This window comes from Agelaius phoeniceus, chromosome 7 (assembly GCF_051311805.1).
Source record: "Agelaius phoeniceus isolate bAgePho1 chromosome 7, bAgePho1.hap1, whole genome shotgun sequence".
NCBI classification, from domain to species: domain Eukaryota; kingdom Metazoa; phylum Chordata; class Aves; order Passeriformes; family Icteridae; genus Agelaius; species Agelaius phoeniceus.
Genome location: NC_135271.1, coordinates 25,111,633 through 25,136,710, shown reverse-complemented (window position 1 = coordinate 25,136,710; position 25,078 = coordinate 25,111,633). Strand labels below are relative to the sequence as shown.

General features: G+C 41.1%; 3 protein-coding genes across 10 annotated transcripts in view; 2 read left to right on the top strand and 1 right to left on the bottom strand.

Moving 5' to 3' along the window:
* Positions 1-6,134, top strand: part of ADAM23 (ADAM metallopeptidase domain 23) — a 66,105-nt gene extending 59,971 nt beyond the window's left edge. For 4 of the 8 annotated variants that reach the window (XM_054636617.2, XM_077181310.1, XM_054636618.2 and 1 more), the window contains one exon: positions 2,932-6,134. In XM_054636617.2, the coding sequence (XP_054492592.2) occupies positions 2,932-3,045 (114 nt within the window). In that variant the 3' untranslated portion in view covers positions 3,046-6,134. Of the gene's footprint in view, positions 1-62; positions 1,168-2,931 lie in introns of those variants that run through there. The other 4 variants (XR_013183021.1, XM_077181307.1, XM_077181312.1 and 1 more) reach the window with 4 other exon arrangements.
* The window catches only part of DYTN (dystrotelin), a 77,313-nt gene that overhangs the window by 29,335 nt on the left and 22,900 nt on the right, over positions 1-25,078 (bottom strand). The window lies entirely within an intron of this gene.
* FAM237A (family with sequence similarity 237 member A) lies at positions 18,621-23,111 on the top strand. The gene is made up of 2 exons (XM_054636010.2): positions 18,621-19,035; positions 22,963-23,111. The coding sequence occupies exons 1-2, from the start codon at positions 18,621-18,623 to the stop codon at positions 23,109-23,111; spliced, it is 564 nt and encodes a 187-aa protein (XP_054491985.2).

Here is a 25,078-nt window from a genome sequence, read left to right as displayed (position 1 = left end):
AATTCTATTTCCAGAAATTGTTCTTAGCTAAAGAGCTGCAAGGTTTTCTGTTTCTTTAACAGAAAATTCATGGAGGAACCAAAGACTTACCCAGCTATAACCGATGCTGAGGTTGAACTGGTCTGGGCTGTTGCATTTAGACCCCAAAGGTTTCCACAAGTTAAAGCAGTGGAATGCTGGTGGCAATTTCGTGAGGAAGAGGTTTGGGTCCCTTACCAGCATTTCCATCAAGCATGAATTGTGGACCAAAATCCAGTCATCACTGCACAAACAGCAGCTAGAATCAAATGTGAGGTATTTTCTAAATTTTCCCCAAACTACTGGAAGAAATGGGAGGTCAGTCAGGTCAACTTAAAATAAGTTGCTTTTTTTAGTCCCTCATTTTAATAATGGGAGGAGCTTTTCTTGATAATGAGGGAGTTTTTCTTTTCTGATTTTTTTTAAATGTAAACATGACCATGTTAGGCAGTGGTGTTCTATGGCATGGAGTGCTTTTTTGACTAAAAATAACCTATACTTTTCTTTCTTTTCTTTTTGTTTGAGACCCTTTTTCTGGTTGGATTACAGACAGAAATGACCCTCATTATGTAAAGAGGCATTAAAACTTGAAATGCAAAGACTTTGATGTTCTAAGATCTTCCACATAAACCAACAAAGGACTAGGAAGCAGCATCATTCTTAGGGTGTGTCCTTCCCTAGAGGACACTTCTGCCCCCTTACCATTTAACTGAAGCATAGCAGAAGGAATCTTGTACTGCTATAACTCAAAGCTAGAACTGGAGGAAATATCCAGAACCCGCTACTCACCTACTCTACTTTATTGTAATTTTCTTGGGGAAGAGGGAAACTTGTTCTATTTGCCAATTTAAGTTAGACTAATTGTCTTCATTTTAGTATTATAATGCTTGGTAATTCAGGCTGAAGTTGTTAAAGCAGGTCAGGTAATCAGAACAGAATTTCAGTTCCTGCAGGGTAACACCTCCCTGCTCACCTCTGAAGTGCTACAATGGCAGCTCTTGTTAAAGCTTTGCATGTGTGTACTGTTTCCTTATTGACACTGTACCTCATGTTCCCTATTTCAGGCTCTTATTTTAGTTCTTCACATGTTTCTCTCCCTCATACAACATTGTTAGCAGAATATCCTAAGTGAAGAAAGGCAGTGGTTTGGTCAGTATCTTGTTCCTCAAAGGCTGTATTTCTGCTGAATAAAACTAGGAAATAAGTAAATATGTGGTTTGGACAGAATGCATGATGAGGTTTGTACTAGAACACTACACCAGTGAAGAACAGGTTAGAAGAGAGCAGATAAGATAAAAGTCAAAAGTTTTGTTAGATTGTACTGGGAAGCTAGCATAGCATCTGTCCTCTGTACCATGTTCTAAGACTTTATAAAGTCTATTTCTTTAATTAAAATAAGCTCAGGTAACAACGTAATTCAGTGTCTGTTTTAAGGACTTGTCCTCTTCAAGGACAAGTTATGTCACCTGGATTTTTCATCGGCATTGTTGATTTAAAAGGACTGAGTAATTAGTTGTTTATCAGTAGTACTTGAATTCAAGTATGCTAGACAGTATTTAAAAGGAGATGGGGGAAAAGAAGCAGACATGTCCTTTTCCCATTGAAACTGGTAGGACAAGCAGATACACAGCAGCCTTTAACTCACATTTAACCAAGTTCTGTAATATTCATGCTTCCTATCTGGCAGTTTTGCAAGTTGGCCTTAAAATTATTTTCCTTATCTCAAATTTACCTGTAGTTTAGAGGACAAGGAATTGAGATACTGACATAATGTCAGCCTTATTCCAAAGGAGCATTAGTACAGTAATCCTGGAGGGGAAAAGACTGAAAGATGAATACAGTAATCTTCTTTCAGAAACTAGCAGTTCTTAAGCACTCATCTTGCACAAATCCAATCACAAACCAAAGTCAAGGATTCCCAAGAATTACCAGCCTCTGGAAGCCCTCTCAAAAAGAAGTTGCCTTTGCATTAGTCCCAAACCACCAGTTAAACCTTATGTATAGAATAAATATTGTAGCAGTGGTAGAAGTTAGCAGGGCTGCAGAAGATTAAAAATCCAGGGGTTGGTCTGTAGCTTTAGGGAATATATGAATTCCTGTTCTGTATTTTTTGCATGTTGGTTTGGTGGTGGTAGTGGTGTGTATGCCCAATGGTAAAACGAAATGCATGAGCCCCTTGCTTGATGCCCCACATAAAGCCAGATACTGGGGAGGTCGCACCCAACTTTTGTTGTTGCTTCCTAATGTCTTGCTGTGTGACATAGGACATCAACATCGCAGGAGATTGGATGTCCCCAGCTTGCTGCCACTGTTAACATTCAGTTCTAATCACACAACTGACAAAGCTGTCCAGTCTCCTTCGAATGCAATGTCTCAGCTGTCTTTTGCTCCTTACTAAGATTCACAGCACTTATGGTCAATAGTGTGGTAAGAGCTCACAAAGGCACACACACTTTTGTCACACTGGATTATACAAACTAAATTCTGGTGTAGCCAGAGCTGGGCACTTGCTCTGAGAACTCAAGCCTCTGCTGGCTGAAGTGTTGCCATTCCTGGCACTTGTGACTCATTCTCTTTAGGTAAACGTGCATTCTTGGCCTAGCGCACACATGTGTTACTGGGAGCTGAAAAGTTGTACAAATTTAGAGCACCACTTGAAATACTACAGAAATACTTGATTTCTGTGTGCCAGCATGATCTTTAAACTGCACAAGGAAACCTGTACTTGGTATCGTGCTGTAGAAATCATGCAACCAAATTCCTTAAATAATTACCCCTTGAAAAAGTTCCTGGTTAAGCTGTCAGTGTGAGCCTTTTACTTTACTATGACCTTAGCAATGGCTTTGTTCCTGTTATACCTAACTAATGTCTTGCACTTTTCTCTTTCCATCTCCTTTTGATGCAACCTGGAAGAAATGTCAAAAAACGAAGGTTCGATCCAACTCAGCAAGGCCCTATCTGAAGAAATGCCATTCAAAAAGCTGCTTCTTGCACTACTGGATTTTGGGTATGATGTCTTTGCTGTAGCTACACAGGAACTAAATCAGTACGGAAGAACATGAGAACAGTAACTATAAACACAAAGTTGGGATGTTGAGATAAGTTGGAAATACTTCCTCTATTCACCTTTCTCTTGTTAACATTAACTGACAAGTGGTACAAGCAAACTGCTTCAAAAAAATCAGGTGTATTTTTCCTTTTCTCAAATTAAGAAGGAGACACACAGACCAAGTGCAATAAGAGAACTGTTCCAAAATAACGGAGTTGCAAAAGATTCTTTCCCAGCCTGCTGGCACTCTAACTTCACTTGAGTTCGCATGACTTCCTTTTTCTTATCAAACTCCAGTGGCATGAGGAGCTAATTTTGAAAGGGTAACCTGCATGGCTCACATACAAACAACCAAATTAGCAAGCTGACCCTAAGCAGAATCTGCAGCCCAATAAATACAAACCACTGGGAAGCCAGTGCCAGGCTTCAACAGCTTTTCCAGCCACGCAGTGCATGCTGCTGCTGGACTTGAGGGTTCCCTGCTCCACAAGCTCACTGTCCACCTTGGACAGGAGCCTCTTGGGTATGGAAGCTAGAGAATGATGGATGGAATTCTTCCAAGAAGGAAAAAGTGTAAATATGGAAATAAGATTTTGATGTATCATTTTCACAGATTATATATAAATATATATATACAAGAGAAAAGAATTTCCATATAAAAAGGTTCTATTCTTTATGTAAATCTATTTTTGATGTTGGGTTTGGTTTTGGGTTTTTTTTCTTCCCCTTTTTTTCTGTAGCATGTTGTACAGCAGATGTTCTGGGCTTGCTCAAAAAAGGCAGATAACAGCATGCAGATGCAGGGAGTTCTGACACCAAACAGATGTGATCTAAAGTTTGTATGCTTGAAACCAAAAACAATTAAAATGTATAAATGCATATCTATGTATTGACTATAAGTCTGAATTACTTCTTTTGGCTGTTATACAGACTTTTCCATGATATAAGTAACACATGCTCAAACTAATCACAGAAGTGCCAAGCTCTTTTTTTTTCTTTTAAGAAAAGCTACTTTTTTTCCTGCCTAGATCCTGTAAAATAAAAACTTAAATAAGCCTTAAAATACTCAAAAGATGTTAAAGCTTGGAACGAGCTATTATTCTCTTGCCTTCTGCCCATCCACTCAAAGCAGCTTGCAAAAGTGACTGACCTTTTTAACTCACTCCCTGTATCTCTTTGATGCATGTCACTTTTCAAAGTTTAATGCAAGATTAATACTTTGACCCTTGGCTACTGATAGCCAGTCACCACCACAATATGTGCAAAATCCCAGGTAATTTCAGGTGTGCTGTCATTACTTTTAGAGACACCTTCTGCACCAACACTGATTTTTACAGAGTAGTCCCAGGCAGCAGTCCCGTGTCCCTAGGAAGCACCTGGCTGCAGCTGCCTTGAGAAAAGTTTGTGAAGAGGTCTAGTTTAGGGCTCCTTCAAAGTACAGAGCTGGACAGTCTGGCTCATCCTTTTAATCTTGACTTAAATCATTTGGTAAGTGAAGTAACTGAAAATTTAATTGCTGTGTCTGATAATCAGAATTAGATCCAAAATATTTTAAAAGTTGTAGTTTAGTAAGAACAGAAGCCTAGTTACACTACTTCCTGCATCTTTGTTCAGAGGAAATCCATTTCCCAAGTTAGCTTTAAGAGCCAAAACATAAAAAAAATGCTGCAGACATTTTCCTGTGAGTTAGAAAACCTCATTTCAGTTATTTTTCTTATTATGATAATGTTCAATTCAACAGTCTCAATATATTGGTTTTGATTCACAGTTGTTACTAAATATTTTCAATCAGCTTTAACATAATCACATTTACACTTACTACATTATAAGTTAAAGGTGCTGCACACACAGGTAGTTGACATTAATAGAAATTACAAACCTTATTCTGAAAATTTCCTACTTGGCTTTAAGCAGAGTTAAATTAGTGACGTTTCTCTGATGACAAACCAAAAATACTTGCAACTGTATTATGTTTCTCTAAAAATGCTGTGATTGGGAACACAACATCTAACTTTTTTCAGGTTCTGTTTCCAAAGCAAACATAACCCACAACAGAACCACCAGTGCTATCAAAAATTATAATAAGTAAAGTCAACTGGATATACATAAACTACCTGTGTAATAAACCTTAGAGAAGCATTTCACAAACAACATTGTTAGTGTGTGATGTGATGTTTTAAATCAGACCACAGTGGTCCCCAACTACTATGTATATATGTTCAGTGCTGGAGTAACTTTTTTATTTACACCAGCAGTTTCATAGCAATTAGGATTTCTTGACTGAATTTATGCTCCAGTCCTCAGCCATTGTGTGTATGGGAAGAACACACTTTCTGCCCTGTGTGCACACAACACAAGTGACAATACAGCTCAGAGTAGGTACAGGCTGAAGTGCTTCCTGTGCTGGTAGACAGTTTAAAAGCTGGATTTGATAGGTGTTGATTTTGTACATGCCCTCGCTGTGCTTTGGGAAGTGCATATCCATTTAGCAGTAACTTGTTCATCGCAAAGCATCACCAAACGAAGACCAGGTTGACTCTGCCTCCATTTCATCCACTCTACATTTGCTCCATTATTTACCTATTCAGCTGGACAAGAAGCTGTGGTAACTGTATAGCTCATTCCAGTCTGCTGCATGATCTCACTGATTTGATCTGATACTCCTAAAAGAGAAGTCTGCCAGGCCAATTAACAGCTGTATAGGTGCATGGTCAAGAAACAGATTACTTAAGGCTGGAGTCTAACCAATTTTTCTTTACTATGCAAAGATGGATATTGCACAAACAGATGAGACAAATGTCTGAGGAAATGCCATAGAATACTTGAAGTTATGTTTTAAGCCTAATCAGTCATGTTTTATATTCATTACTGCTTCCACTGTTACTCTTCCTTTTAAAAATGTTTTGTAATTATTTTTTTAAGTGCACAACTCGATGTTGTTATAAATCAAGTTTTTGTTTGAAGTTAATACTCATTCATATCCTGTTGGCTGCTAATGAATGGAAATTCAATAGTCCTTGTTCTGCATCTTAGCAAGATGAGTATTAAAAATGTCATGAACATGGAATGGAGTAGTTTTTAATTTTCAGTTGTTTTTTTTCTTATTTATTCTCTCAGTTTAATTTAATTTCTGTGTTCAAAGAATCATCACCTTTGTAGTAGTGGAAACTGAATGGAGTTTTCTTTTATGAAAGATCTCAAACTGTGTCAAATCTCACAGTGAGGCTGTGTCTGTGGGAGGACGTTGCACGCAGCCTCTCTGCCGTGCATGGAACCAGCGCCCCTGCACCCAGGTTGGGCCCAGCCTGCTTCAGTCCCAGCTGCTGGCTACACTGAGTTCAGTGACACATGGAGGTTTTTGTTAGTGGAGGGAAGCCTTTTCCAGCTCAAAAATCTGAATTATATAATTACAAGAAGTCCAAAATAAGACCCTTGAAGTATTCTTTAAATAATTAGATCATAACAACCAGAAACTATGGCCATCACTTTAATGGAATACTGTATGAAACTCCATCTCCCTTTTCTTTTTTTAGACTAACTCTAGTGAAGCCAGCCTGGGAAAGTTAAATGCATGCATGCCACAGTTACCAGATAACTACTGATATTGTTTTGCTTTCTCCAGCTCCAGACAGGGAAACAAAATACACGTTTGTGTTAGTATCTCCCAAGACCCCGTATGAAAACATCTTTCTCATTTAGAATGATAGAGTGAGGGAACACTCTCACTAATGGATCCACTATTGTCCACATCTATTTCCTGTCATTTAAATATAGGATTTATCCATAAACTCAATATAAACATGCATTTTAGCTATAATTAGAATAGACATTCCTTAAAACAGGAGTTGTCTTTTGCAGCATATGAATAGAAAAGCAATATAAAGACAGATGCATACCTGCTTTTGATTTCACAAGAAAAAATTCTTAGAATTGTTTTTGAAAACATTCTCAGTTCCAGCACAAACACTGAAGATTGATCTTGCTGGGACACTTACTATCATGAACAAAACCAACACAACACCAAGCCACATTGTACAAACCCAAAAAAGCCTCTTTTGTTCCAAATATACTTCCTATGGATTCCTACCTACAAGAGCTGAAAAGTTAACATAAATCATCCATCAGTAATATCACAGAGACTAAGTGTCCATGGAAAGCTTAAATTAAATAAGTACTTGAGAATTTTAACAGCAGAGATGCTCAAACCAGTACAATTGAAAGCAAAAGGTCACAAAAACATTATCTTAAAGCTACACACACTCTAATTCAGTTCAGTGATTTATTGTTCACAACTCAGCAAGCACATTCTTGTAGGTTTGTGGAATAAGTTATTTAGTGGGAACAGGTAACACAAGAGGTGACATAACCCCTAGATAAGTACAAGGACTCCACATCAGACCAGCATCCCCAGCCACTTGATGTGTTATTTCTGAGCAACCACAAACTGCTGAGGGCAGTGTAATTATGAATGCTCTAATTTGTAGAAAACCCATAATCAAGTGTCAGCTGATTTTTTCTTATTAAAATGTTCTTCTAAAAAAAGCTTGGTTTTGTAATAAGTCATGGGGATAGCCCTCATCTTTACCACTAATACTGTAACAGGCCATGCTTTAGTGTGGCACTTTGTGAGCCAGTATAAGAATTCCCCCCATCAAAGCTGGTAGCTCAGAGCATGGAGGAACTTAAATGTATTTTTTACATGGTCTAAGTTCAGTTGTCAGACTTCATGAGCACAACACTGCTCCACTGTATATCATACATTCACAGATTTCCTCAGCCATCAGTCCAGCTGCTGGAGGCTTTGAGTTTCCTTTGGAGACTGTGAAGCAGTGTTTGCACCTGCACTACACAGAGCAGCTGAGAGAAGGGCTGGTTCTTGCAGCTGTATTTAACTGGTGACAGAGGCACGAGCATGACACACCCCTTACATTACACACCAGTAATATACTGTGGGTTATAACATTGCTTTGCCTCTTGTGCAGAAAGAAAATGTCCCCACACATAACACGTGCTGCTTCCCTGCACTCTAACCTGGACACAGGCAAACTGCTTTTGACTGGTTTCCTATCTCCAGCTGAGATGGTGATCAGTTTATTCTCATGAAGGAAAATGTCTAAATATCTCAAATCCACCTGAGGGTTACAGAAGAAAATGGCACCAGCAGCACCAGCTGATATTCCTGTGAGCCTGCAGCTTTGACAAGGTCCTAAGGACCCTTGATGGGAGCTGTACTGAACAGCACCTTGTGCTGTCAAGCTGAAGGAAGTGCCCAGACCCTACCAGCACAGCACAGCCCTGTTGTGCAGTGGTCCCAGCTGTGTGGCTGCAGCACTGGGGACGCCTAAAGTTCCACCTGTCTATAGCAAAGCCTGACTTTCAGCCTTAGTGCAGTCACACAAAGATGCTTCCACTCCTCTCTTGAGCTTATGTAAACAGAGATGTTCATCTCCCTACCAAGGACCTCCTCCCAAAACATGATTTCTAGCCCTCTGGTTTGCTCCAAAGCACACTAATAACTGTATAATTAGAGAATAAATGGACAGAACTTGCAGTAGCAGTGCTCGTGGTTTTGTTAAGCAGTCTCAATCTGTTCTTTCAAAGAGAAGGCTCATGTTACTTCTAAAAGTAAGTACAAGGACCACAGTCTAAACCTCCATACTCCATTAATATATTTTTGTTGAGATTTTACGTATTCTGACCATCCATTTCCTCCCCATACCTTTTCCCTTGTCAACATGCCCCACTCTGAGAGCGGCACAACAATGAAATCAGATGGAGGCAAGGTACACAAGCAAGCCTGTCTCCTTTGGAGTCAGTCACTTCTCCCCTATTTCCTTTCATGTACATCTGAACTCTGTATTGCTATTTCAAGGCCTGCTCCATTATGAAGTTACTCTTACAGATATTGTTAACAATAACATAGTTGACAGACAATGAATGCTTGACCAGGATTTCTGTGCCATGAGAAAGCAGTTCCAAGAAACAGAACTATTCTAGTGCCCTCCAGCATTCACTGAAAAGCTTCAGGAAATTAAAGATTTTAACTCCTGCTTTGTGTAATGAGGAGGTCCTGAACGTAAGACTGAAAATTGCCTCATTTGCAGAAGGAAAGAAACAATTGCCTTACATTACAGAACCCTCTCTGTGTGCTGTTGGACCAGAGGGCTGGGCAGGTAGGTAAAAGATTCAGGTCCCATTACATTTTTGTTTCAGTTTTCCTTCCTCTGATTTGGCTGGGCACTTTGACTTCAAACACATGATCTCTAGGGCAGGAACTGTTGTGCACAAAGGTGACATTTACACCCAGGCCAGGGAGCACTGGTTTTAGGCAGAGCTGGTTAGCTGATAAGTTTGAGACAAACCCCCTCCCCAGGTATTCAAAAAAATTAAAATCTTCATGAAATATACAACTTTTCAGCTGTCTCTCAGCAGTAATAAATAAAATAAAGGACCTTGTTAAATTAAACTATAATCTTTTACAGAAGTTCCAAATTAAACTCACTACATAAAAATTCACTCTAGTATCACCTTTGTAACATCTCCTTTGGGAATAGGTTTCAAAGGGTACATTTGTGAAATAAAAATGGGAGTTTCAAAGGCTGAGTGGCCTGACCTGTTAAAAAATAAATAAACTATATACTTAATTTAAAAAAAAAACAGTGTTCTATCTGCCTCTATCACATGGTTCCTTACTGATAATGTATGGGTTTTATTCATTTGTTCTAAATGACAGAACTTGTACTACTTCATTCAGGAAAATCAAGAAGGCAGATTTGTCAGCCAATAAATTATTCGTGACAGATCTTGCACATTAAAAACCCCCAACTTTCTCCTCTGACAACAGCAGTAGTGTACTTATAAGGCTTCACATCTGTGGTTGGAAGAGTTGGAAGTTCTTTACAAGTGCCAAAGAACCCTAGTAGGAGCTACCAGCAAAACACAGAACAAAGCAGATGGTCCAGCAAAGAATCTGAGAATGAGCAGGCAACCACGGAGAACCAAAGAGCCCCCAGTTCCCTTTCACATGAGACAGAATATCCTCATTCCTCTCCAGAATCTCCTGTGCCCTATTTCTTGGCCCTAAATAATTTGCTATCCCCTTCTCCAATTTCTTCTTGAAGACTATTATCCCCAGACAACTTTGAGTGGGAACATGCAGGCTCCCTGCAAGGGGTCCCAGCTGCCAGGGGAGTGTCTGTGCTGTGGGATGAGTGTGACAGTGGCAGGGCTGGACCCCTCCTTGGTGGCCCACTGGCATAGCCCAGGAGCTGCCCTGAGGCAAGCATGCTCCAACACCCTTTTCTCCCAAGGAAAGAAACACTCTCGGAGAAAGAGAAAACGTAGGAGCTTCCACATTGCAATCCTGCTCAGCCTCAGGAAAGAATGCACAGTGGAAGTGCTTTTCTCCCTGGGAGAAACTGATCCTGTAACAGCCTTGCTTTCTTGGATGTTAGTGGCAGTTTTATGAAAACATGTTTCACTGAACTGCTCTTCTAGCTGTGACATAGCCAGGGTGACTCTCCTGTCTGCCTGGAGTGCTGAAGGTGAGAAGGGCTTCCCCATTGTCTGTGGGAACATGAGGAAGCAGGAGGGCTGAGTCAGGAAAAACCAACAACTTTATTCTGGAACATGTTGATATCAGTCCAGCACCCAAATGGCAATGAATCCCTTAATTAAAAAACTAATAGTTGTCTGGCTATAAATACTCAGAATGCCATTAAAATTAATCAAAAGCTCTCTAACTGAATGGTTAATGTGAGACAACTTGCCCAAAAGACACGGATTAATATTTAATGTACTATGCTATCAGTTCGGGGTTCTTTCTTATTTTCTTGGAATGCTTAAGTCTAGAGAAAAATGTGGTCACATCCTTTATAAAGGTCATTTGCATTTATAGTGTCACATATCAGATTATGTTTTCAAAAATATATATTAATTTTTTAACCAACATTGCTTAGCTTACACTTGTAAAAATACCTGCCCCACATGTCTTTTCAAAGCTTGTGTTAAATACATTTGCCAGGAGAAGTGTTACCTCTTCCACACATTCATTTAAAAAAGTGGCTTCAACAATGAAACCAGCTCACACTTCTGACATGTCGCCTAAATTTACTCTTGGGGAAACACTATGAATATGGCACTGGAGACAGAGCCTCTCACACCAACAGCTGGTAGGCACAGACATTATTACAGCAAGACAAATCTAGTCTAGTGGGGAGCTGCAGTTCCTCAAACCTTCTAGCAGAAGGCCACTTCTCAGTATTGGCCAGAGACATGCCAGGGTGTCCACAGGGCTCCAGCTCCTGGCACAGAAATACCCTGGGCTCCCGCCTGTCCCATGTCTTGTCTCTCAGCTCCATGGAAATGTTTCAGGTAACCAGCAATAGTGTACAGCACTGAAGAACTGTATGTTTAGGTAACTATATATTTCCACGGGTTAGAACTGCTTAAGTGTTGCATCACACCCAGTGACTTTCCTGCTGGCCATTTCAACAGAGAATAGACCTAGAAGGTTGTTTAGAGCAGTGTGGGGTCATCAAACACTTTGGGAATAGAGATTCAATCCACCAAAAGAAAAAAAAGAAGACAACTTGATATCAAAAGTTAAAAAAAAACCAAAACCAACAGGTTTAAATAGTCAAAGCTCTCTACATATAATTTTAAAAATTAGCAAAATATAGCTGCAGACTTTGGATCAAGTATTTAATTTCATTTCCAAGAAGCTCTTGCAAGTCAGGGAGCCAGTTTTAAGGACAGTTTAATCTTCTGCTTAAAAGAGGAGAACTGGAAAAGTTAAAAATGGAAGTAGGATTCCACACTCTTCCTTTGTGGATTTTGAAGAAAAATCAAGCCTCTTCCAGGTACTATGAATTTAAAGCTAACAGACCTTTGGGTATCCCCCACTCTGAGAATCACAAATTTTGCCTTTGCCATCACTTAGCCAAGTTTCACAAAGCTGGAATAATTTGGAACCCAACTCAGCAAAACCCAAACTTTCAGCTAAGAATATGTCTGTAAAGGTTTTTTTTTAGTAAGCCTAAAACAGGTGTCTTTCATCATGTGGGACAGTTTAAAAAGCTTAATACTACTTCCATAAGCAGCCACACCTGAAAGTAAGAGGCAAGCTGTGCATCCCATCACATGTTACTGTCTCTCAACCTCAGTGCTGAATCTCTTTTTTTATGTGTAAATGCTTACTTAGCTCAAGCAACCATAAGCCACTGCCTATTAACTTAAAAATTAATTTTAAACCACCAGAAGTTTTGCCAGGAGCAAATGCAGGAAGAAAGCAACTCTGTATTTAGTTAGTTATACCTTTGCTCTATTCAAAATGCAAATACCAGTGAAATGGCCTCCTACTTTTCTTACTTATCCCTTTATCCTGATAATTTTTGTTTTATTTTTATATTTTTATGCGTTTTTTTCTGGTAGAAATAGCATCCTTTTTGTAGTGTTACATGATCTGAAACCTCTGTCTCATCTATGAGTAAATAATCTCGGTCTCATCTGTGAGTAAATAATCAACTTTTCTTGATAAAAATATCCTTCTGTAAATGACTCTGGATATGATCTACAGTTCATGTGAATTATATTCATAAGATATGGAGACCCACAGAAGATATGAACACTGGCTGCCAGGGGACTACATCATATGCTGCAATGAAAGAGATTATTGATAGCTTAAGAAGGACACAGAAAGCTTGACTGAGGGAGTATGTGGAACTGAATGAGATGGCCAATCCTGGTACATTTCTTCTCCACTAGGAGGCTGAGGTGATCAATCTAATTATCAAAAACCTCTTTCCCAGAAATAGAATGTAAGTGCTCTGGTTCAGAGGGAGCAGAATGTAGTAGGCTCAGGAAGTATTTGTGGAGGCAACTATTTTATCTGTAGCAGCATTTCCCTTGAGCAGCAACTCTCATTTCTGTGAGAGCCCCTGGTTCAATACCCTTGGGTCTGCCAGGATTCTGAGTGGAATGAAACCAATGTTGTTCTTGATCCAAAACCAGATAAAGTGCACCCCAGAATGGGACTCAAACTCACTTCTTAACAATGATTCCACAAAGGTTGCAGGTTGACAGAAATTTATCAACTCACAAGAAACATTTTATCATTTCCTTTCCATTTGGCTCTACCCTTAACAACACACCACAGATACAGAAACAGCAGCAAAAACCACTTCTGTGGTGTTTTAATCTTGCTCAGCTCTGGCCTGGGCAGCCAGGCCAACCATGAACACAAGCAGCCCCAGAGCTTTTTCTACCCAGGAACTGCCATCGCAACACCCAGATCTTACCTGCACACTTTCCTTCTCTCCTTTGCCTGGTTCAACCCCCAAATACAGAGGCAAGGAGAAGTACACTGGCTACCCACTTGCCAAGGGGTCTCCAAATTGCACATGGGTCCAGAATCAGGTACAGAGCAGATTTTAAAAAGAAACAAATAAAACCAAAACCTGATCTTTAAGGATCATTTCAGCTCTAGAACCCAGAAGAAAGTCTACTGGAATAGCCTGTATTCCATAGCACAGAGAAGAAATATTGGAGATCCTACATAAGAGAGGTTTCCTCCACCATGTTGCAAGGGCCCCTTGCAAGGTATTACACTCTTCATTTCATCCTGAAGTCTGTTTCAGCAGCTGAGGACCACTATTCCCGCCATTCCCAAACTCACACTTCTAGCCAAATAAATGGAACACTTGCAAGTTGGCCAAAGTCGTACAGTACAGCTATTTACAAGGGTTCTAGCCAATGTTCTCTCATCCCCAAAAAGTTCCTTCCACTTTTGTTAAACAGTAGCATTACTTACACAAAATACACTTGGACAGGGATTGCTTATTGAGGAGATAAAATATCAAAAGAAAAGCAGTGTTTATTGTCATAGGCATGTTGCAAGACCAAGGGTTTGTAAAAGAAGTTCCTTCTCCATTTACATGGACTGGATGCACAGAAAGAATGCAAACTATAAAGGTATTGATGAACATCAGAGAAATCAGAGTCTCAAGCCAACTTTCCAGCTGAGGTGACCAGCGCAGCCCCACTGTCTTCAACAAAGATAAGCCTTATGCTATTGAATCCCTTCTGGGGAAGGGATTGTGATTCCACATGCAGAGATAAAAGTGAGCTGCCAGTGGAAGCCTTGGAAAAACAAATAATTTGCTGCCCAGCTGTATGGACTGGTGGAGCTGCACTGGCTTCAGACATGCAGCAAGGTGCTACACGATTTGGCCTAGAAACTACAGAACAAAGAAAAAAGCATGTTCTCATCTGCCTATCGCTTCAAATAGCTGGTGTTAAGCAAGTTCTGCCCACCACTGGTTGTCAGCACGGTCACAGAGCCCCAGCTCTTTGAGTGGTATGTTTTCTGTATGTGAGGGGATCACAGCAGGCACAGTGAGCACAGGCAGACTTGTCAGTTGCAGAGTTGTGCTCAGGCTTTTTTCTCCATGCTGCACATAACAGGAGACAGCCTTTTCATCAGTGCTTTCCTTTTGCTTCCCTACTAGCTTAACCCATTTCTCTAACACATAGAGGTTTTCCAGTTGCTACACAGAAGTCAAAATCCAGCTGAGAACTTCACAGAGGGAAAATGCAACAACAACAGACCACATTATAGTTCTTGGAAGGGAAAATGGAGCCAGACCATCCCCTTCTGCTGGAGAACGTACAGCCCTCCAAGTTAGCTCTTAAGATAAAGTTGTGTAAATTGAGCTGCAGTGGGCAGCACACCCCAACTACTTCAACTAATGCCTTTAATTGGAGCCCTTCTGTGGCTCTTCTCTGGCTCTCTGCTTCAACTTATATGAGCTGCACCATGTGAGCTGAGCCCTAGCCAGCAAATAGCTCTAGTTGTGCCGCACAGATTCCTGCTCTGGGATGGAAGGATCTGAAACAGCCAAGTACATAAAGCAAGATACCTGAGGTCTGAGCCAGCTCTGGGCAATATGAACTCCAAGGGCAGATTTGCTTTCTACTCTTCCCCTCCTGCCCTCCGCCGGTGCAGCAAGGGGAGGGCCGCAGCTTTGCCAGGTCTGTTACTCTTCCACCCCACTGTGCACCCCTTCCCCTCGGCCAGAGGCAGCACGGCCACCAGGCTGCCCCGGGAGAACCGGGGTCCGCAAACAGAGGAGAACAGGCGGGACGGAGAAGCGGAGCGGACTTGCAGCAAGGACAGCTCCGCTCAGAGAAAGCGGGAGCTCCGGGTGCCCGGGAGCAGCGGCCGGGCCCGGGGGTGGGGGCTGCTCTCGAGCCCTGACGTAAAAACTAAGCGGGGCTGCCCGCTCCGGCTTCTTAAGGAGCGCGGCGGCGGCGGCAGCGGTCTCAGAGAGCCCTGCCCTGGCCGGAGCCTGCCCGAGGTAAGCGCTGAGAGCCGGGGGCGGCGCGGGGCGGGCGGGCGCGGAGCGGGACGGGAGCGGCGGCGGAGTCGGGCGCTGCCCGGAGCCTCGGGAGCCGCGCGGGACCGCCCGGGGATGCTGCACCGGAGCGGGCACCCGGCCCGGGATCGGCTGCGGCAGCTGCACGGCCGAGGGACTGCCGTAACGAGAGCTTCAAGTCAGATTATAGTAACACATTAATTGATTAACTGTTAAATTATTATTGTAAGGCATTATCCATGACGGGGAGTGGAGCAGGAGACTACACTGCAAGGGGAAGCAAGGATAGGGGGGAGGGTGGGAAAAGTCAGAACTAGGAAGTGTAAATAGCACTCACACACACACAAACTTCAATGAATGGACAGAAATAACAAGAGATTGGAGGGTGTAAGGAGGAATTGCATGGAAGCATTCACCACATGCACAGGTAAGAGATTAATGAAATCTCCAATTTCCTGGGCATCCCTTCCAGCTCTCAATTATCTAAAAAACCAAAATCTTGAACCTTGTGGAAGACTAACAGCACAGTGCTGCCTGAGTTTGACCAGTTTGACCATAAGGACTAGTGGCCTTTGCTAATGACCCTTACTAATGCCATGCACATCACATTTTCAAGGGCACCGATTCTCATATTAATGCCCTATGAACTCCTTGCCCAGGACTGTCCCCTTGCTTTGACAAATCCAGAACCCTTGTCTTAGCCAGTTTTGTAACATATAAAGTTTAGAATAGGTGCGGGAGAGCAGAAAATACAAAGCAACCAGTTCCATTTTTAACCTGTACAAGTGAGATGGGCTCTGTCAAAGTCACAGAACCATCATTTAAAGGATTTTAGTATTATTAGCTTCTTTTACTATTATTCCTTTGCTTGAACAATTTTTTGGGGCTCCCCACCCACTGTCCCATGTCTGTCTCCTCACCCTCATGGTCATATTTGAGACTGCTAAACTGCTCTGAAAACCAGAAACTTGATAAAGTTAACTATGTCCCTTGAAAAAGTCTCGGTAAACAGACATACGTGCATACTGCATGGCACACAGGTGTCTGTGCCCAGTGGAAGGGCTCTGATGCACAAATAAGAATAAAGTAGTGACTCACAGGATGTTTTTGCCTTGCTTCTGAGAAAGTAATCAAAGCCTGCCTTGTGGAGTAGGGTACAGAAGAATGATGTTTCTTGGGGATCTTGGAAGCGGCAGGAGGACAGCCCTATTACTACCACCACTGTCATAAGTGACATCCACTAGGCAGTGCAGTGTGGGAAGAGCAAGCTGTCCCTCTTTTGTTCCTTAAATGCAATGTTCAGCTCCAGGGCTGAACATTGCCAGCTCTTCTCACAACACCCGAACTTGGAATGAAAAGTGGCTGTAGGCAGCTGGGGGACAAAGTCTGAATAGTCTGAATACCTCAAAAACGTTCCCAGAACCTGACCAGGTAGCCAGACAGGGGGCTAGGTAAGAATAACATTTCTAGGACTGAAGTCTCTGAAGAGTCCTTTAGCTCTATAAAGAAATATACTCCACAAAGCAGACTACTCTTCCCTAGTCTCACACACAGGCTACTTTTCATGTACAATTCCTCTGCACATCAATATCCTGCCTTTGGCATTTTTCTTCACATAGCAAAGGAAAACTTCTTCAGGATCACTCATAGAAGAGACTTTCTACACAAAAAGCCAATTGCTTATCAAGCTCATTAAGAGAAGTGGCTTCCCACCCCCAACAACCAAACTGAAAACATTCAAGCATGAATACTCAGCAGATCAGCACATGCATTAAGCAGAATTTTGTCCTAAATGCTGATCTCAGAGATAGCTGATTTCCACAAATGGGAAGTTCTCCATATATCATGAGCTACACTAAAAAACAACCCCTCAAACTTGTTCAATATCAGAAAAGCTAGAAGATTGTTAGAAAATGCAACAGAGAAGTATGTAGTAGAAATGAAATCTGATGGAGACAACTGGGCCTTTCTGTCCACAAAACAATCATTCTCAGAATTTCTACCTATCCATTATTGATACTACTTAGCAAATTTCAGAGTTTTAACAGTTAATTCTCAGTGATCTGCAATACACATTTATACTTTTAAATATATACAAAGACATCTCAGCACAGGAAAGACATGGACTTGTTAGAGCAAGTCCAGAGAAGAGCCACAAAAATGATGAGGAAGGTGAAGCAGCTCTCCGGAAAAGACAGCCTGAGAAAGCTGGGGCTGGAGAAGAGCAGGCTCCAGGGAGACCTTGTTGCAGCCTTCCAGTACTTAAAGAAGGCCTATAAGAAAGATGGGGACAGGCTTTTTAGCAGGGCCTGCTGCAAGAGGACAAAGAGCGATGGCTTCAAACTGAAGGAGGACCAATTTAGATTAGATATAAAGAAAAAAAAATCTTCTACAATGAGGGTGGTGAGACACTGGAACAGGCTGTTCAGAGAAGTGGAAGATGCCCTATTCCTGAAAACAGTTCAAAGTCATGTTGGACAGGACTCTGGGCAATCTGATGTGGTTGAAGATGTTCCTGCCAAAGGCAGAAGGGTTGGACTAGAGACCTTTAAAGGTCCCTTGCAACCTGAACTGTTCTATGATTCTATATGCATGGGTACATGTTGTACAGTACAGCTGCTATGTGATGGCTTTGCTATACCCTCTTCTCAGAACTGTCCTGTCCTTTGGCACCTAAACCATTCCTGGTCAGTGGATGAATCTGAAACCTGCAATAATTAGAACCATTAAAACACATTTTCAACAACATTTTTCCACCTGCTATCCACTGATCCTTGTGATTCTGAAGACTACTTTAAAGGGCTCATAAAATGTTGAGAAAAGCAAGACTGGCTAAAAGCTTAAATTATGTAAAAAGGAATGGATTTTTACTGAAAAATATTTGGGATCTGTAAAGCAAAAATGGCAAAAAAACTTTCAGTATTAAGTACTTCCAGATAAGACAGTTCATCATTCAGATCTGAAGATGATTAAAAATTTTTACACATGCTTCTGCTGCACAGAGCATTGTTACTCCTCTAGTATTTATGTACATACAAAAAGCATACACAAATCTTTAAAGAGCAGAGAAACAGTATTTAAGTGCCTTGCGTATCATGTAAAGCAACAGGATTTTATTCCTGCAACTAAGAGTGAGACTTTTTCAGCTTTTCTTGGTTTTCTTATATTTCAGTGACATAATGGATCTTGGCAGCAGAGGAAGAATCCACTGCACCATGAGATTCACCTGCTCTCTCCTACTCATGGCAGTGTTCTGTGTGACACCTTTCCTCTGCCACAGTCAAGTTGATCCACTGGCTCTTGGGCGGGCAGACCCCCAATGCTGGGAATCCTCCTCAGCTGTTTTACTGGAGATGAGGAAGCCTCGCATTTCTGACTCTGTCAGTGGCTTTTGGGACTTCATGATCTTTCTGAAATCCTCAGAGAACTTGAAACATGGGGCTTTGTTCTGGGACTTGGCTCAGCTCTTCTGGGATATCTATGTGGACTGTGTGCTCTCCAGAACCCATGGGCTGGGGAGAAGGCAGCTGTCAGAAGCTGTCAGAAGCCCCAAGACGGCTACTCTACGTTCTCAGTTCACAGGGAGAAACCAAGGTCACTACTCCTTTAATATGCATCTCATGGGCAATAATTAGAGTCTAGTGGAAAGAAAAGAGATTGAGGCCTATTGTGCTATGTGGTAATAACACAGAAACAGAGGACAGTGCGTGCAAAAACCCCCAACTCCTCCCAGTGAAGCGTAGAGCTGTGTTTATGTTCAATGTGATCTCAGTAAAAATTTTACCTCCAAACAATCTGACCTCTAACAACAGCTTTTACGTTTCAGTTTGATAGGGTAGGAAAAGCAGCAGAAAGTGTGATACAGGAGGCTTCAAACAAAGAAGGCAGCTCAGCAACTGAATATACCAATATATTCTTCCATAGCAGCATTTTTACCACAGTTGTGCTACGAACAGGCTAGCTCTGGATTCCCCATTCTGAGAGGAATGCACTGCACTGGGCTGTTGGGGAGAGTGGCAGCCTTTTAGCAGAAGGGTAAAGGTGTGTCTACTTGCCATCTAGCAGCCAGTCACTATTTTTCATTTCCATACCAGTAACTTCACCCAACAAACAATGGAAACAGATCTCAGGTTTAGATTCATGCAGGCTTTCAGACACAACTACAGCTCCAGGAAGAACATCACTACCTGTGACACTAAGTGCTGCAATTCCTTGTCTCCAGGTTCCCAGGCCCCTCTCCATATGCCTGTCAACTACCATCCTCATTCCCAAAAGGGAGACACAGTATAGCTTTTCCTAAATCTCAATCTCTTCCAAGGCTTCAGTTCTGATCCTGCTACCAACAGATATATCCTTCCCTGGAGAATAACCACTTTCAGATAGAGGTAGGTGCTATACTTTGATGGAGAGGTAGAAGTGCTGTTTCCATCACCAACAGTGTAGTGCATGAGCCCACAGTGAGAGGCAGAACTGCCTTTACACTTCAATGGATTGAGACCCTTGTCTCCACTTCCTAGGGCAGTGTCTTAATTATTAAGATGCTTAGGGGGAATGTTCATGGAATAATGAAGAGCCTCTCTGAGCAAGTACCCATTAGAGTGTCTCTAAAAATTGGACTTGATCTCAGGGTTCTTGCACCTCAGGGACAATACACCACTGGACCATCCCACTCTTGCCCACAAACCTTAAACATTTTTTGAGTATTGAAAGCTAGAATCTGGGATAGGAAGGACTGAGAGGTCCTTACTCTATTACCTACAGGCAGTATCCTGAACTTTGAGATAGGAGTTGAACTTGAATCAATCCCCTCAGACTGAAAAACTCACACCCACAGGGTCAATTTCTAATCTATGAGTCAAACAACCACTACCTGCAATTTAAAAGCAAGGACTGGATCCTATCCTGCTCTGCAAAGAATCTGAGCTCTGACTGGATCTTTACTGTGTTGGCATGCAGCACAGAGCCTACTTCTGGTTTCCAAGTGGTCTTGGACATCACACAGGCAACAAGTTGCTCAGTCCTTACTAGACTGACGTGCTTCTGGGTGCAAATAGAATCCAGCTTTAGACACACACGGTGGTAGTATTGTCAAAAACTGAGATAACCCTTCAGGTTAAAGCACTAGATTATTTTTTGTTTGGGATTGCAGCTTTGAATATCACTGTCTAAACTCCCACTTAGCCTTTTGCTTACATCTGGTTCTACATATCTATATCACACTGTGATTTTCCTATACAAAGAGCTTTTGTTCTAGTCAAGATTAAAGAGTAACAGTTAGATGTATTTTGAAGAATCAAATTAAGGGGTTTATGATAAATTCTGACTATTCTTATCTCTTATACAAAGGGATTTTAAGCACTACTAAGTATTCACACCCTCTGTTTTGTGCATTGTTATCAGTTAATCTGGTTTCTCTGTACAGCTGATTAACATCAGTTTGTCACAGGCAGCTTATAGCAGTGACAGCCTATTTTTTTTTTAGAGGAGCTATCTAACTTCTCATCCAAGTCTCACAGTTTCTTAACAAAGCCAGCTGTTTTAATCTTTGTAACCTGTGGTCCAACTGCTTTATTTCACCAGTGCAAGTAGAAATCAATTGGTAATAATTGCAGCTAGAAATGCCATAGCAAATGATGAGGAATAGAATTTGCACTTATGCATAGAGGTACAAGCCTGTTTCCTCAGCCCCAGGAGCAGCACTAACAGCACTTAAATTACCTCGTGTACTTCACATCTACATGAGCAGGTATAAATAGCTTTCAGTAGGCTTGTTCCAGAATTCCAAAAATAAAGCAAAATTTTCTTGTTTTATTCTGTTACTTTTGCAACAGTTGGTAACTTTATTGCTTCATACTCAAGTTTTTTATCTTACTCCTCTTAAATAGTTAAAATTTCAATACATTTGGGGTTTGTTTTGTTGTTTTAATTGCAAACAGGATCATAAATCAGTAATGAGGAGCAACCTGCATTCTCTGTTTTTCCTTAAACATATCAATGAATTGGAAAAGCAAGACAGATATCTGAACTTGGCACAGAAATACTGATGTTAAGATGTTATTATGAGCCTTACATTTCAGAACTAATGGATAAATCCCTACTTGTGAAGATTGAGAATCAGGAACTTTCTAAGGAGAAAAAACCCCTACTTTGTCACATCTTAGAGGCACTTTCATCATCAAGTTACCCATACTTGATCCTCCTGGGAAACAATTCTCTTCTAGTGTGCACCAAGAAGTGGGAGAAGTAGCCCAGTTCCAGACTTACAGATTCAAACACTGTTTTCTGGATCAGTCTAGTCCGTCCAGGCTTTTATCTTCAGACTGTATTCACAGTCTGAAGATACTCTTAAACTCTACACAACCCATGAAAAAGACTACAAAATCAGAACAGTTGAATATGAGTAATCTGACAAACTGTCTCAATCAACCTAAAATCACACTTTACCCAGCAGCATTTCAACTTCCCTAGATATTCTGCAGAGAATTCTTAATCAGCTGTAAGTAGAGACAAGTAGGGAAAGTTTTTCAGATACCTGGCCAAGCTATCTTTAGTAACTCATCCCTTTTCCCTAAAAAAAACATGAAAAAGCAGGTTTCATAAATGCATTTCCAATCTATGACAACACTGTAGTTACACCACAGTTACAACAACTCTAACCAAAATAAGACTTTAAAACCACCAAGAAAACATAGCTTTTGTACTCACAGCAATCTTCCTGAAGAGCAGCTGTACAAGGAGATCCTCCTCAAGAAGCCACATTGCACATCCTCCCTAGAAACATCTGAAGACTACAGATACAAACCCTCTGCTTCTTTTCTCCTTTCTTGCTTTCCTTTTTTTCTTTCTCTTTTCACCCAGCAGTCCCACTGCCCCTTACCACTCAGTGACCTCAGCTGTGCCCAGCTCCCTCACAGGTGCAGACGGTTAGGCTCAGATCACCCTTTGCACCTGGCCCAACTCTGCAGGGTGTCAGGGTGGGGTAGTGGGGCAAATGCTATTGAACAATTGAGGTCTGCTAAATAAGCAGGTATTGTGTTAATCAGTTACTTTTTCAGAAGACAAATATGTTTAAAAGAAAGAAAAGCAACCAGCTGCCTTTTAGAGATCATTGCAAAGAAAACACCCCATAGTTCCTCAAGGAAATATCAAATGTGCTGCTAGGCAGTGTGAGGGATCTCACCCACTGCGCAGAGAGGTTGATAACAGGCCAGTGTGGTAGTAGGATTCTGAGCAGACTTAAGCACTTTGATTCTGCTAATTACAAGTAGAAGAGTTCTATAGGAAGACCACAGGAAAAGGCCCATACTGGGAAAAGATCAAAGTGACATGACACTGAAAGGCAACATGCAAAGGGAGGGATATGGCTATCATCAGGGCAAGAGGCTTGGGGGCAATGCTGATAAAGTACAACCAGCAGAAGCTAAATGCAGAGGAAATGTAAGGTGTGGGAAACTGAGTATTCAGCTGCTCTTTGCTGTTTGGAAATTATTTACTTATATGCATTTTTATGTCACTTTTCAGGGATGTTTTCTCATATTCAGAGGTCACCAGTTCTGAAGAAGAAAGACTCATTTGAAGATTTAATAAGCATCCATATACATAAGAGTAGATCTATATTACTTGGAAGAGTCATTGGAAAGCTAGGAAAAAAGAGGAAATTACACATTTAGTCTAAGATTTTGATTTGTGGATAATTTTAAACTATTTCTATTTATTTTTTGTATTTTAAAAAATCCCCATTGATGTCAATTCATGTGGTGGAAAAAGGCATGTAACCTCAAGCACGACATCTCTGATTAATTTGGACTTATGGGTTTTCTTAATCACCTATGAATTAAGTCTCCTTACTAAACTGCATGATTTATAAGCAGTTGCCTACTTGAATCTGTGTGTATATCGGGCTTCTTGTAATACATGTGATCTGTTCAAACTAATGTCTGTTGGGTGCCAAAATAGGAAATAACTGATTCTTCAATAAAACATAGACAAGCAGAGAAGGAAGTTGTCAAAAAACCTCCACTGGCTACAAGACAGGATTAGAGAAGCGATGGTGATGTTTGGTTGTATGCAGAGCTGTACACTTGTACAGAGCAACTCCTGCTCAGAGACTACAAGAGACACCATCTTACTGAAGAAAAATGGTACATATTTCTACATGAAAAATACCTTCCGTGAATGTTTTCAGTTTTGCAGTAAAAGGGTTAACAGATTTTATCAGCTCCTCTGCTTTCACACTTAAAACGTTTAATCACAAAAATTCTCATACTTAACTTGCATTTGCTTCTTTTTTAGTTTATAAGTTCTTTGTAGAAAAACCAGCTTCTCCTGACTCTTATTGATGACCCTAGCAGGCAATTTGAGATTAAACTAATGCAAAACAACTTATGGCTGGTAACATTTGATTGCTTTTATGGTATAAATTATTTCCATTGCCAGATTGGCTGGATGAAACCATGAATTTCATCTTTCCAGAGCTATTACATTTAGTTGTTCATTCAATGTTTCTTTTCTTGAGCATGTAGCAATATTTGGTGGTTTGTTTTTTCTTTTTTTTTTCCAAAATGCCCACAGAAAAATGGGCTTCCTGGTTGTTCTTCAACTTGCAGAAATAAGTTCGAGTCACAAAACGTAAAGAAATATTGAAATGGTTACTGGCATGAACAAATAAGGCTTAATCACAGTCCCATTGAGGAAATCCTGACTTAAGGAAGAAAATAAAAAACTGTATGAAGGCTAGCAGCTTCAATGGCACTGAATTTGTGCTTCAAGTTAAGCATGCAGCAAACCATTTCAATGTTTGAGAGAACACTAAAGCAGGATAAACACAGGAACACACAGTTTATTGTACTCAACAACAGACCCCCAGTTGCAGCCACAGCCTATGAGAGTGCTTTGCTGCCATGTGGGAGAGCAGCAGCATTGTTACAACAGATCTGCTCTCTCCTCTACTGATGGTGTTCATTAATTATATTATTGTCTCTAAAAGCCTTATTGTTGCAAATCTGTATCAATAGAAGAGAGTCTTCACTCAGTCCCTACAGCTACCAAGACCAGCACCTGACAAAGAGTGTGAAGGGCTGGATGCTCAGCCCAGGAGGATTGGTATTGGAGTAGAGCAGATGTTACCTCTTGCCATACACTCCCAAGCTCTAGCAAATGTGAAAGCAGACAGATTATCTGAACAGGTCCTGTTTAACTGAGATGCATTTCCACAGGGCCCTTTGGGCACCTCTTAGTGATTCCACTTTAGATAGGTCCCACCTGCAACAACAGGATCCTTTAGAAAATGGCTCATGTCAGCTTTCTTCCTCTCTTCAGACAGAAATACCACTATGGGCCAAGACAATGTTTAGCTTAAATGAATTCACAATACTTCTCTGCTTCAGTAAGCTTCTTAATGAATAGGCTGTAGCAAAATTCAGCCTTTGAGGCAATGGGCAGGAAAGGATGTGGAGGCAAGACTGACAAAACAGATCAATCTCTAGGATAATCACACTATGGAGAACATTTGGAAATTGCTGATGTAAAGAGGCAATCTGTGTTATTAATTGTGCTGAAATAAAAAAGGGGATGCAACTGACTACATGTAAACCTGCAAGTGATAGAGTGCAAGCGATAAAAGAGTGTCTATATTAAA

Bases quoted from the DNA above. Each gene is read 5' to 3' on its own strand.
- FAM237A (XM_054636010.2), top strand. From the start codon at position 18,621: ATGGATCTTGGCAGCAGAGGAAGAATCCACTGCACCATGAGATTCACC. The intron at 19,036-22,962 runs GTCACTACTCCT...GTCACTTTTCAG, and splicing joins GTTCACAGGGAGAAACCAAG to GGATGTTTTCTCATATTCAG.